This window comes from Gobio gobio, assembly GCF_949357685.1.
Source record: "Gobio gobio genome assembly, chromosome: 19".
Lineage (NCBI taxonomy): Eukaryota > Metazoa > Chordata > Actinopteri > Cypriniformes > Gobionidae > Gobio > Gobio gobio.
In genome coordinates, this window is record NC_137112.1 from 1,303,829 (window position 1) to 1,316,328 (window position 12,500).

General features: G+C 39.6%; 1 protein-coding gene across 1 annotated transcript in view; it reads left to right on the forward strand.

Annotated features, from left to right (window-relative positions):
* The window catches only part of strn (striatin, calmodulin binding protein), a 118,213-nt gene that overhangs the window by 104,985 nt on the left and 728 nt on the right, over positions 1-12,500 (forward strand). Inside the window, exons 14-18 of the mRNA XM_079845149.1 lie at positions 1-54; positions 4,386-4,532; positions 4,787-4,888; positions 4,968-5,054; positions 8,015-12,500. The exon at positions 1-54 is cut by the window's left edge and continues 114 nt beyond it; the exon at positions 8,015-12,500 is cut by the window's right edge and continues 728 nt beyond it. Of these exons, the coding sequence (XP_079701275.1) occupies positions 1-54; positions 4,386-4,532; positions 4,787-4,888; positions 4,968-5,054; positions 8,015-8,184 (560 nt within the window). The 3' untranslated portion in view covers positions 8,185-12,500. The remainder of the gene's footprint in view (positions 55-4,385; positions 4,533-4,786; positions 4,889-4,967; positions 5,055-8,014) is intronic.

Sequence of the window (12,500 nt, forward strand, 5' to 3'; positions counted from 1 at the left end):
TGTGGAGTTCAGCGGACATCGACCCCGCCATCGCCATCTTCAACGAGAACAAAGGTGACACACACACACACACACACACACAATACGGGTCAAAATTATACAGTTTTCTTTTATGCCAGAAATCATTAGGATATTAAGATCATGTTTCATGAATAGTGATCCACCGATATTGATTTTTTAGAACCGATATCGATACCGATAATTTTAGTTTTTATGTGCCCGATAACTGATATACAGAACCGATATCGCTACCGATAATTTTAGTTTTTATGTGCCGATAACCGATATACAGAACCGATATCGATACCGATAATTTTTGTTTTTATGTGCCGATAACCGATATACAGAACCGATATCGATACAGATAATTTTAGTTTTTATGTGCCGATAACCGATATACAGAACCGATATAGATACCGATAATTTTAGTTTTTATGTGCCAATAACCGATATACAGAACCGATATCGATACCGATAATTTTTGTTTTTATGTGCCGATAACCGATATACAGAACCGATATCGATACCGATAATTTTTGTTTTTATGTGCCGATAACCGATATACAGAACCGATATTTATTTACTGTTATTCTTCTGTTTTTGACACGATTATAACACCATTGAACTGAACAAACCATTTTATTTATAACAATCACTCCCTACTTGCATAGAAAACAAAACAAATCTTATTTATACACCAATAATTAGCGGGTCTGAAAGAGCAAAACATAACAAAAGTGCACTTTTTATATTTTGACCGCATGCTCACATTCATTTGGCATTTCCTCATGACTGAGTGAAGCAAGTCCACACTTCACTTTGGGTTTTCCTCCTTTCAGTCATAAAGTGTTGAAAATTAGTATTCTTTCATGTTCATTTGAATCTTCATGTTACAAAAATAATGTTATTTATAAAAAGCATCAGCAGCAACACTAATGTTAACAATAAGCAAAATAAATGTAGAATGTGTAATGTTTTCAAATGGAGAAAATTAAAGACAGAAATGTAATACTTCATTTTAAACTACAGTTTTAGTAGATTTATAAACTGTTTAATGGGTTAAAGAGTGAAGAATAATGTTAAATAACTGAATAATATTCTCTAGAATATTGGAAAACATCGTATTTTATTGCATTTCTCAAATGGTATGTTAAGTTAAATCAGAATTATTAATGTTTTAGTTGTTCTAGGTTATGAAATATCTGCTGATGTGTATCTCTGCATTTACACAGAACTACTCAAACTGATAATAAATCATTCATATCCATAGAGTTGTTTACTTCGATGTTTATTAGCGAATTAATGGTTAAGTAAATGTTGATATAACTAATTACAGTGTTTTAAACCAGTGAATCTTGTTAAAGTTATATATGCGGTGGCCACTATTCATGAAGATATTCTCGTATGATAAATGTATTATTAGTAATGATACGCACTGCTGAGGACTTCATCTGCACAACTTTAGAGGAGATTTCCTCAATATTCAGATGTTTTTCCTCCCTCAGATTCTCAAATATCGTCCTAATAAACCACACACCAGTGAGAGATTATTGACCCTTATGATGGTTGTGCTCCAGGGTCATGTTTTGTTATATTTTATAATAGTTTATGAATTATCTTTTTTTCATTGTTTGATGATATTAACATTGAAACTGACGCCAGAATAAAAGTCTCAAAGAATGATTTTCAGCACTCGTATACCAAAAATAGAAATCGTATTTGTTTATTATATTTTTTATTAGATGAATGGATGATCTTTATCATTTCTCATTAATGATGGTTTGATGATATCAGGATTGATAAACAGCAAAATAACAAAGTCTTAAAGAATTAAAGGATAATGCAACATCAGTTTACAAAAATATTATATATAGTCAGATGGATGGATGGATAGACAGAGAGACAGAGAGACAGATAGACAGAGAGACAGATAGACAGAGAGACAGATAGACAGAGAGACAGATAGACAGAGAGACAGATAGACAGAGAGACAGATAGACAGATAGATAGACAGAGAGACAGATAGACAGATAGACAGAGAGACAGATAGACAGATAGACAGAGAGACAGATAGACAGAGAGACAGATAGACAGAGAGACAGATAGACAGAGAGACAGATAGACAGAGAGACAGATAGACAGATAGACAGAGAGACAGATAGACAGATAGACAGATAGATAGATAGATAGACAGAGAGACAGATAGACAGATAGACAGAGAGACAGATAGACAGAGAGACAGATAGACAGAGAGACAGATAGACAGAGAGACAGATAGACAGAGAGACAGATAGACAGAGAGACAGAGAGACAGAGAGACAGATAGACAGAGAGACAGAGAGACAGAGAGACAGATAGACAGAGAGACAGATAGACAGATAGACAGAGAGACAGATAGATAGATAGATAGACAGAGAGACAGATAGACAGATAGACAGAGAGACAGAGAGACAGAGAGACAGATAGACAGAGAGACAGATAGACAGATAGACAGAGAGACAGATAGACAGAGAGACAGATAGACAGAGAGACAGATAGACAGATAGATAGATAGATAGACAGAGAGACAGATAGACAGATAGACAGAGAGACAGATAGATAGAGAGACAGATAGATAGATAGACAGAGAGACAGATAGATAGATAGACAGAGAGACAGATAGACAGATAGACAGAGAGACAGATAGATAGATAGACAGATAGACAGATAGACAGAGAGACAGAGAGACAGAGAGACAGAGAGACAGATAGATAGATAGATAGATAGATAGATAGATAGATAGATAGATAGATAGATAGATAGATAGATTTTTTTTTCATTATTATGATTGTGGTCAGATCATCATTGAAACTGACCATAATAACATAATAAAAGTCTTAAATCATTAAAAAATGAATTGCCACATGCCAGTTTACAAAAAATATATATTTATTTTTATTCTTATTTTATTTGATGAATAATTCGTCCTTTTTGTTTGTTTTATTACTGTTGTTAATGATGCTGATTAAATATCCACATTTAAATGGACCCCAAAATAACATCATAAAAGTCTTAAATAATCAAACAATGATTTACCACATGCCAGTTTATAAAAACAATTATTATTTATGTTATTTTATGAATGCATGGTCTTTGAAACACATACACTCACCTAAAGGATTATTAGGAACACCTGTTCAATTTCTCATTGATGCAATTATCTAATCAACCAATCACATGGCAGTTGCTTCAATGCATTTAGGGGTGTGGTCCTGGTCAATCTCCTGAACTCCACACTGAATGTCGGAATGGGAAAGAAAGGGGATTTAAGCAATTTTGAGCGTGGCATGGTTATTGGTGCCAGACGGGCCGGTCTGAGTATTTCACAATCTGCTCAGTTACTGGGATTTTCACACACAACCATTTCTAGAGTTTACAAAGAATGGTGTGAAAAGGGAAAAGCATCCAGTATGCGGCAGTCCTGTGGGAGAAAATGCCTTGTTGATGCTAGAGGTCAGAGGTCATGGGCCGACTGATTCAAGCTGATAGAAGAGCAACTTTGACTGAAATAACCACTCGTTACAACCGAGGTCTGCAGCAAAGCATTTGTGAAGCCACAACACACACAACCTTGAGGCGGATGGGCTACAACAGCAGAAGACCCCACCGGGTACCACTCATCTCCACTACAAAGAGGAAAAAGAGGCGACAATTTGCACCAAAATTGGACAGTTGAAGACTGGGAAAATGTTGCCTGGTCTGATGAGTCTGGATTTCTGTTGAGACATTCAGATGGTAGAGTCAGAATTTGGCGTAAACAGAATGAGAACATGGATCCATCATGCCTTGTTCCCACTGTGCAGGCTGGTGGTGGTGGTGTAATGGTGTGGGGGATGTTTTCTTGGCACACTTTAGGCCCCTTAGTGCCAATTGGGCATGGTTTAAATGCCACGGCCTACCTGAGCATTGTTTCTGCCCATGTCCATCCCTTTAGGACCACCATGTCCCCATCCTCTGATGGCTACTTCCAGCAGGATAATGCACCGTCACAAAGCTCCAATCATTTCAAACTGGTTTCTTGAACATGACAATGAGTTCACTGGACTAAAATGGCCGCCACAGTCTCCAGATCTCAACTCAATAGAGCATCTTTGGGATGTGGTGGAACGGGAGCTTCGTGCCCTGGATGTGCATCCCACAAATCTCCATCAACTGCAAGATGCTCTCCTATCAATATGGCCAACATTTCTAAAGAATGCTTTCAGCAGCTTGTTGAGTCAATGCCACGTAGAATTAAGGCAGTTCTGAAGGCCAAAGGGGGTCAAACACAGTATTAGTGTGTGTTCCTGATAATCCTTTAGGTGAGTGTATTTTACAGTGGTTAGATGCTGTATTTATGATTCCAGAGCTGGGCGTCCCGTCGTCTGTGGATCTGGTGTGCAGTGACCCGGCTCACATGGTCACGGCCTTCAGTAACGGCCGGACCGGCATCTTCAACATGGAGACCCGGCAGATGCTCCTGGAGCTCGAGTCGCAGACGGCCGGAAAACCCGGTAACCGTTACACGCGTGACACACACGTGACACACACATTACATGATCTGACAGTGTGTTCACATTCAAGGACAACAGAAACATTGATGCTGAAAAACCTGAAACTCTGCCTTTTAATCTATTAATTCCTGTTATTGGTACATGACATACAAATTATCTTAACTTTTATGGGGCAGTTTTACATTTATGTTAAGATGTTAAAAGTTAAGATAATTTAGCTAACGTCCCATGATCCTCTCTGGCCTGTTCTTCAGATGCGCCGTGTCAGATCAACAAAGTGCTCAGCCACCCGACGCTGCCCATCACCGTAACGGCGCAGGAGGACCGGCACATCCGCTTCTTCGACAATAACACCGGTAACACCGCAGAGCCCATTATTAGTATTATTATTATTATTCTGATGATCTGTATTCTTATGTTGGTGTTTGTCCTCAGGCAAGTGTATTCACTCGATGGTCGCTCATCTGGACGCGGTCACCAGTCTCGCAGTGGACCCCAACGGACTCTATCTGATGTCCGGCAGTAAGTTCACACTCGCCTGCGGAGCACAACCATGTAAACGCCATCTGTGGGGTTCTTTTACGCTGACGCATTGCTGCCACATACATAATATAACATACATATTATTTTTCCCTCTCCATTATGTCGTAATGACGAAATATGTCGTAATAACAAGATGTTATGTCGTCATAACAAGATGTTACATCGTAATAATGATGTTATGTCGTAATAACGAGATGTTATGTCGTAATAACGAGATGTTATGTCGTAATAACGAGATGTTATGTCGTAATAACGAGATGTTATGTCGTAATAACAAGATGTTATGTCGTAATAACAAGATGTTATGTAGTAATAATGATGTTATGTCGTAATAACGAGATGTTATGTCGTAATAACGAGATGTTATGTCGTAATAACAAGATGTTATGTCGTAATAACGAGATGTTATGTAGTAATAATGATGTTATGTCGTAATAAGATGTTATGTCGTAATAACGCAATGTTATGTCGTAATAACGCAATGTTATGTCGTAGTAACGCGATGTTGTCGTAATAACGCGAAGTTATGTAGTAATAATGCAATGTTATTTCTTAATACGATGTTATGTCGTAATAACAATGTTATGTCGTAATAACGAGATGTTATGTCGATATAACGAGATGTTATTTCGTAATAACGAGATGTTATATCGTAATAACGAAGTTGTCATAATATCAAGATGTTATGTCGTAATAACAAGATGTTATGTCTAATAAATAGGTTGTCGTAAAAAACGTGATGTTATGTTGTAATAACGCAATGTAATGTCGTAATAACGCGATGTTATGTCGTAATAACAAGATGTAATGTCGTAATAACGAGATGTAATAACAAGATGTAATGTCGTAATAACGATGTTATGTCGTAATAACAAGATGTTATGTCTAATAAAAAGTCTAATAATGTTGTCGTAAAAAACGTGATTTTATGTCGTAATAACGGAATGTTATGTAGTAATAACAAGATTTTATGTCGTAATAACACGATGTTATGTCGTAATAACAAGATTTTATGTCGTAATAACGCGATGTTATGTCGTAATAACGAGATGTTATGTCGTAATAACGAGATGTTATGTCGTAAAAACGATGTTATGTTGTAGTAACAAGATGTTATGTCGTAATAACGCGATGTTATGTAGTAATAACAAGATTTTATGTCGTAATAACACGATGTTATGTCGTAATAACAAGATTTTATGTCGTAATAACGCGATGTTATGTCGTAATAACGAGATGTTATGTCGTAATAACGAGATGTTATGTCGTAATAACGAGATGTTATGTCGTAATAACGCGATGTTATGTCGTAATAACGAGATGATGTCGTAATAACGAGATCAAAATCATGTAAACACCATCTTTGGTATTCTTTTACGGTGACGCATTGCTGCCACATAAATAATATTTTTCCCATATCATAATAACGAGATGTTATGACATAATGTATATGTCATTTAGTGATGTGCACAAAACTTGCCTTTAGAACATCGTGTAAAGTTACGTCTTTATTGCGACATGATGGATTACGTGCAGGGCCTGAAATGAACTTTTTTTACCACCAGCCACTTTTCTTTTTCTCCTCGACATTAAGCCTGTTCATGTGCTTGTCCGGATTGTTTTGTGTGTGTGTTGTAGATATAATTTATTCTGAAGAAATATTCTCAACAGTGTTCAATCAGCTTTGACATATTTAAATCTGCGTATCTTTGATACTGCGTATCTAAGGGCATTTTTTCCATAATCTTATTAAATACAGGCTATGCTTCAGCTTTCAGTTTATATTCTTAAATTTGATCTATAAATATAATAAGACACTGTAGGGCTGTTACCAATCATATTAAATAATTTACACTGAAAAATTACAACTGCATTTTTAAAAAAATTATGAGATTGTTTTAAATATTTTTGAGTATACAAATAAGAAAAGTTGTAAAGAATGTTTAAACATGAAAGTAAAGCACCAGTGGCTGGCGGCAGGACCGTTTTAATGAGTGAGTCATTGAATCGATTCGTTCAAACGGCTGAGTCATTTAAGAATGAGGCAGTCGTTTATGAATAGGTCATTGAATCTTTGATACAAACGATTCATTCAAACACTGAATCATTCACTAACACACACACACTGATGCTGTGAGATGCGTTATAGCGGCGCTCATTTGTTGTGATTTCTCCTCAAGAGGCTGCGCGAGCGTCAACAGCGCAACATTACCGTCAGTTTATTATAAATAACATTAGGCTATATATTATTATCCACTATCGATCGCCACTTACACTAAATTAATGCAGAATCATTCTTGCATTTTGTTGATCCCCTAGTTTTTGTTATTGATGTTTTAATCTGTCTAGTAAAATTCTCTTCACTTGTCCCACAAACATTGTTCTTTAACTTGTAAGAATACACATTGAAGTGCTGTCAAGTTATTAACGAAATCAATATGAGTAATAATAACTCTTACAATATACATTTTTTTTAAATCTTTTTATTCATTGATGATCATACTGACTCAGATACAGCTCGTGAGTGAACACATCACATGTGTTAATGGATGATTTAGTCACGTTCGGGAACCGTTAAACAAAACTAAATTAATATTATTATTACTGCTAAAGTTACCGCGTAGGCTACCGGACATTTTCTCACCGCTTCCCAACTCCTAGTGTTCATTTTGTGTGTGTGTGTGTGTGTGTGTGTGTTCATCAGTCTGAGGACATCCTGCTGATGGTTGTGTGTGTGTGTGTGTGTGTGTGTGTGTGTGTGTGTGTGTGTGTGTGTGTGTGTGTGTGTGTGTGTGTGTGTGTGTGTGTGTGTGTGTGTGTGTGTGTGTGTGTGTGTGTGTGTGTGTGTGTGTGTGTGTGTGTGTGTGTGTGTGTGTGTGTGTGTGTGTTGATCAGCCCGAGCTCATCCTGCTGATAGTTGTGTGTTTAATCTGTCTCAGGTCATGACTGCTCAGTGCGTCTGTGGAACATGGAGAGCAAGACGTGCATCCAGGAGTTCACGGCTCACAGGAAGAAGTTCGACGAGTCGATCCACGACGTGGCGTTTCACCCCAGCAAATGCTACATCGGCAGCGCGGGAGCCGACGCCCTCGCCAAGGTCTTCGTATGACCTCCGACCTAAAGCGCTTCCACGAACTCGCAGCCTGAGCGAGGGCTGATCCGGGCGGGCCTGGTGCTGGAGGGGAAGCGGACGAGCGCTTGAGTTCCCTCACTTCTGTAGTGTAGTCTTCATTCTCTCTCTCCTGACCTGAGCGTGTCTCTCTCTCATTTCTCTCCTTTTTAAACGACGTGCCTTTTGCTTCACTCAGTCCGTTCCTCCCCGACGAGGGACACAAACCTCGCCGGTGTTTTAAACTCGCCCAAACTATAGCGTATCACACACACACACACACACACACACACACACACACTCAGACTAGAATATGATCCTCTCGTCTGACACACTTTAATTTATTCAATTTGTACATAATATACCATGAAACGACTCGACGTTTCTAATGTCCGAGTAAAACTCGAGAACTCATTTCACCTCAAAAACAAAAGAAGAGGCCGTTTTCCTCTGATATTGTGTGTATGCTCGTTATGCTCTTTGATTTTGTGGTGAAATCCGTCTTGAGATCATAAGCGCAACGTTGAATTACTAATATGAATATTTCCACGCGTAAACCTGGACCTCTGTTTCTGGATGTTTTGATTTGTACGAGCGGACCGTCGGGGAATCTCCGCTCAGATCTCGACCGCTAGACTTCCTCCCGTTTCTGAATATTTGTTGTGATTATGCGGAAAAGTCTTATAATAGTTTGAATGTGTTGCAGTTTTTGACAAGCTGTACTCAGAGTACAATGATTCAAAGTCTATTTTTGTCTGGAATCTGTGATGTTTATTTATTTTTTCCAATTTTTGCCTGTAATGCCAAATGAATAAGTGATGATCCGGTCAGATGTGATCCGGTCAGTCAGATGTGATCTGGTCAGTCAGATGTGATCCGGTCAGTCAGATGTGATCCGGTCAGTCAGATGTGATCCGGTCGGTCAGATGTGATCCGGTCAGATGTGATCTGGTCAGTCAGATGTGATCCGGTCAGTCAGATGTGATCCGGTCGGTCAGATGTGATCTGGTCAGTCAGATGTGATCCGGTCAGTCAGATGTGATCCGGTCAGTCAGATGTGATCCGGTCAGTCAGATGTGATCCGGTCGGTCAGATGTGATCCGGTCGGTCAGATGTGATCTGGTCAGTCAGATGTGATCCGGTCAGTCAGATGTGATCCGGTCAGTCAGATGTGATCCGGTCGGTCAGATGTGATCCGGTCAGTCAGATGTGATCCGGTTGGTCAGATGTGATCCGGTCAGTCAGATGTGATCCGGTCAGTCAGATGTGATCCGGTCGGTCAGATGTGATCTGGTCAGTCAGATGTGATCCGGTCAGTCAGATGTGATCCGGTTGGTCAGATGTGATCTGGTCAGTCAGATGTGGTCAGATGTGATCCGGTCAGTCAGATGTGATCCGGTTGGTCAGATGTGATCTGGTCAGTCAGATGTGGTCAGATGTGATCCGGTCAGTCAGATGTGATCCGGTCAGTCAGATGTGATCCGGTCAGTCAGATGTGATCCGGTTGGTCAGATGTGGTCAGATGTGATCCGGTCAGTCAGATGTGATCCGGTCAGTCAGATGTGATCCGGTTGGTCAGATGTGATCCGGTTGGTCAGATGTGATCACATCTGTGATCCGGTTGGTCAGATGTGATCCGGTCGGTCAGATGTGATCCGGTTGGTCAGATGTGATCCGGTTGGTCAGATGTGATCCGGTTGGTCAGATGTGATCCGGTTGGTCAGATGTGATCTGGTCGGTCAGATGTGATCTGGTTGGTCAGATGTGATCCGGTTGGTCAGATGTGATCCGGTTGGTCAGATGTGATCCGGTTGGTCAGATGTGGTCAGATGTGATCCGGTTGGTCAGATGTGATCCGGTTGGTCAGATGTGATCCGGTTGGTCAGATGTGGTCAGATGTGATCCGGTTGGTCAGATGTGGTCAGATGTGATCCGGTTGGTCAGATGTGGTCAGATGTGATCTGGTCGGTCAGATGTGATCTGGTTGGTCAGATGTGATCCGGTTGGTCAGATGTGGTCAGATGTGATCCGGTCAGTCAGATGTGATCCGGTTGGTCAGATGTGATCCGGTTGGTCAGATGTGATCCGGTTGGTCAGATGTGATCCGGTTGGTCAGATGTGATCCGGTTGGTCAGATGTGATCTGGTTGGTCAGATGTGATCTGGTCGGTCAGATGTGATCTGGTTGGTCAGATGTGATCCGGTTGGTCAGATGTGATCCGGTTGGTCAGATGTGGTCAGATGTGATCCGGTTGGTCAGATGTGGTCAGATGTGATCCGGTTGGTCAGATGTGATCCGGTTGGTCAGATGTGATCCGGTTGGTCAGATGTGATCCGGTTGGTCAGATGTGGTCAGATGTGATCCGGTTGGTCAGATGTGGTCAGATGTGATCCGGTTGGTCAGATGTGGTCAGATGTGATCTGGTCGGTCAGATGTGATCTGGTTGGTCAGATGTGATCCGGTTGGTCAGATGTGATCCGGTTGGTCAGATGTGGTCAGATGTGATCCGGTTGGTCAGATGTGATCTGGTTGGTCAGATGTGATCCGGTTGGTCAGATGTGGTCAGATGTGATCCGGTTGGTCAGATGTGATCTGGTTGGTCAGATGTGATCCGGTTGGTCAGATGTGATCCGGTTGGTCAGATGTGATCCGGTTGGTCAGATGTGGTCAGATGTGATCCGGTTGGTCAGATGTGATCCGGTTGGTCAGATGTGATCCGGTCGGTCAGATGTGATCCGGTTGGTCAGATGTGATCCGGTTGGTCAGATGTGATCCGGTCGGTCAGATGTGATCCGGTTGGTCAGATGTGATCCGGTTGGTCAGATGTGGTCAGATGTGATCCGGTTGGTCAGATGTGATCCGGTTGGTCAGATGTGATCCGGTTGGTCAGATGTGATCCGGTTGGTCAGATGTGATCCGGTTGGTCAGATGTGATCCGGTTGGCTGGGGGTGTGTATCAGAGGAGCATGACTGGAGATGTAATGCTTTGGTTTTTTATCTTTGTATGACTGGTGACCGGTTGAGGTTTTTTATTTGAAGCTCTTCTGCTTTGTTTGGATTGGTCTGTGATTACTTGAACTCTCTGGGCGTGCGTGTTTTTAACTGCTAGGATAGACACTTTCTGCTTTTATCGGGAATCGTTTGCCTTTAACCGATGACATGAGCACTACATCCGAGTGTTTGTGCGTTTCCTTCAGGTCTGAAGCGGCCACGTGTTGTTAAAGGACTCGCCTCACCTGTGAACTATAGAACAAAGCGTAGTGGAGACCTTTTATATCACAGCTCTGAGACGAGAAATCGCAATTACACATTTATAGCTCACAATTGACTTTTCTTTCCTCAGAATTGTGAGACAAACTCATTACGAGAAGAAGAAACTTTAAGGTTACAAAGTCAGAATTGTGAGATATAAAGTTGAAACTCTGATATAAAAGTCGCAATTATAATTGGTAATTGTTATTTTTAATATCACAGTTTCGACAATTTTATTTCTCACAATATGATATCAAACTCAAATTATATTGCAACTTTATATCAGTTCCAAATTTATATCTCGCAATTAACTTTTTCAATTCCAAATTTTTCCTCAGAATTGTAGAACATAAACGAGGAGTTACGATGAAATAACAACAAATTGCGAGATAAACTTAAAAGGAAAAAAAATCCAAATTGTGAGATTATTATTCGCAATTAAAAATAAAATATCACAGTTTTGAGTTTGTATCTCACAATTCTGAGAAAATCAGTCAATTGCAAATAATTTTTCGCAATTACAAATATAAAACTCACTTTGACATTTTCTCAGAATTGTAAGACAAACGTTAAGGTTATAAAGAACGAATTGCAAAGTCTGAGGAAAAAAGTGAAATTAAAATACACAGTTACCATTTTAATTGCAAATTTAATTGACTTTTTCTCAGAATTGTGATGTAAATAGTTTTTAAAAAAAAGGTAATTGCAACTTTTTACATCACAATTCTGAGAAAAAAGATTTGATTCCAAATCTCACAATCAATTTATTTATCAGATAGGGTTATAAATTCAGAATTGCGAAAATTATATAGTTGTTATTATAAGTTGAAATGATAAATTATTAATTGTGAATTATAAAGTTGAAATTCTGAGGGAAGTACGAACTCGAATTTTTAATTGCGCCATTCGAAAAGAGAAAGTTAAAGAATTTTATATCTCAAAAACTCTGACTTTAGTTTCTCGTGAGAAATAAATGAGAAATGTGTATGAAAAAAACAGCGTGCAATTTTTACAGTAATCGTGACTTTAACTCACAATTCTGAGGGGAAAAGTCAATTGCGAAT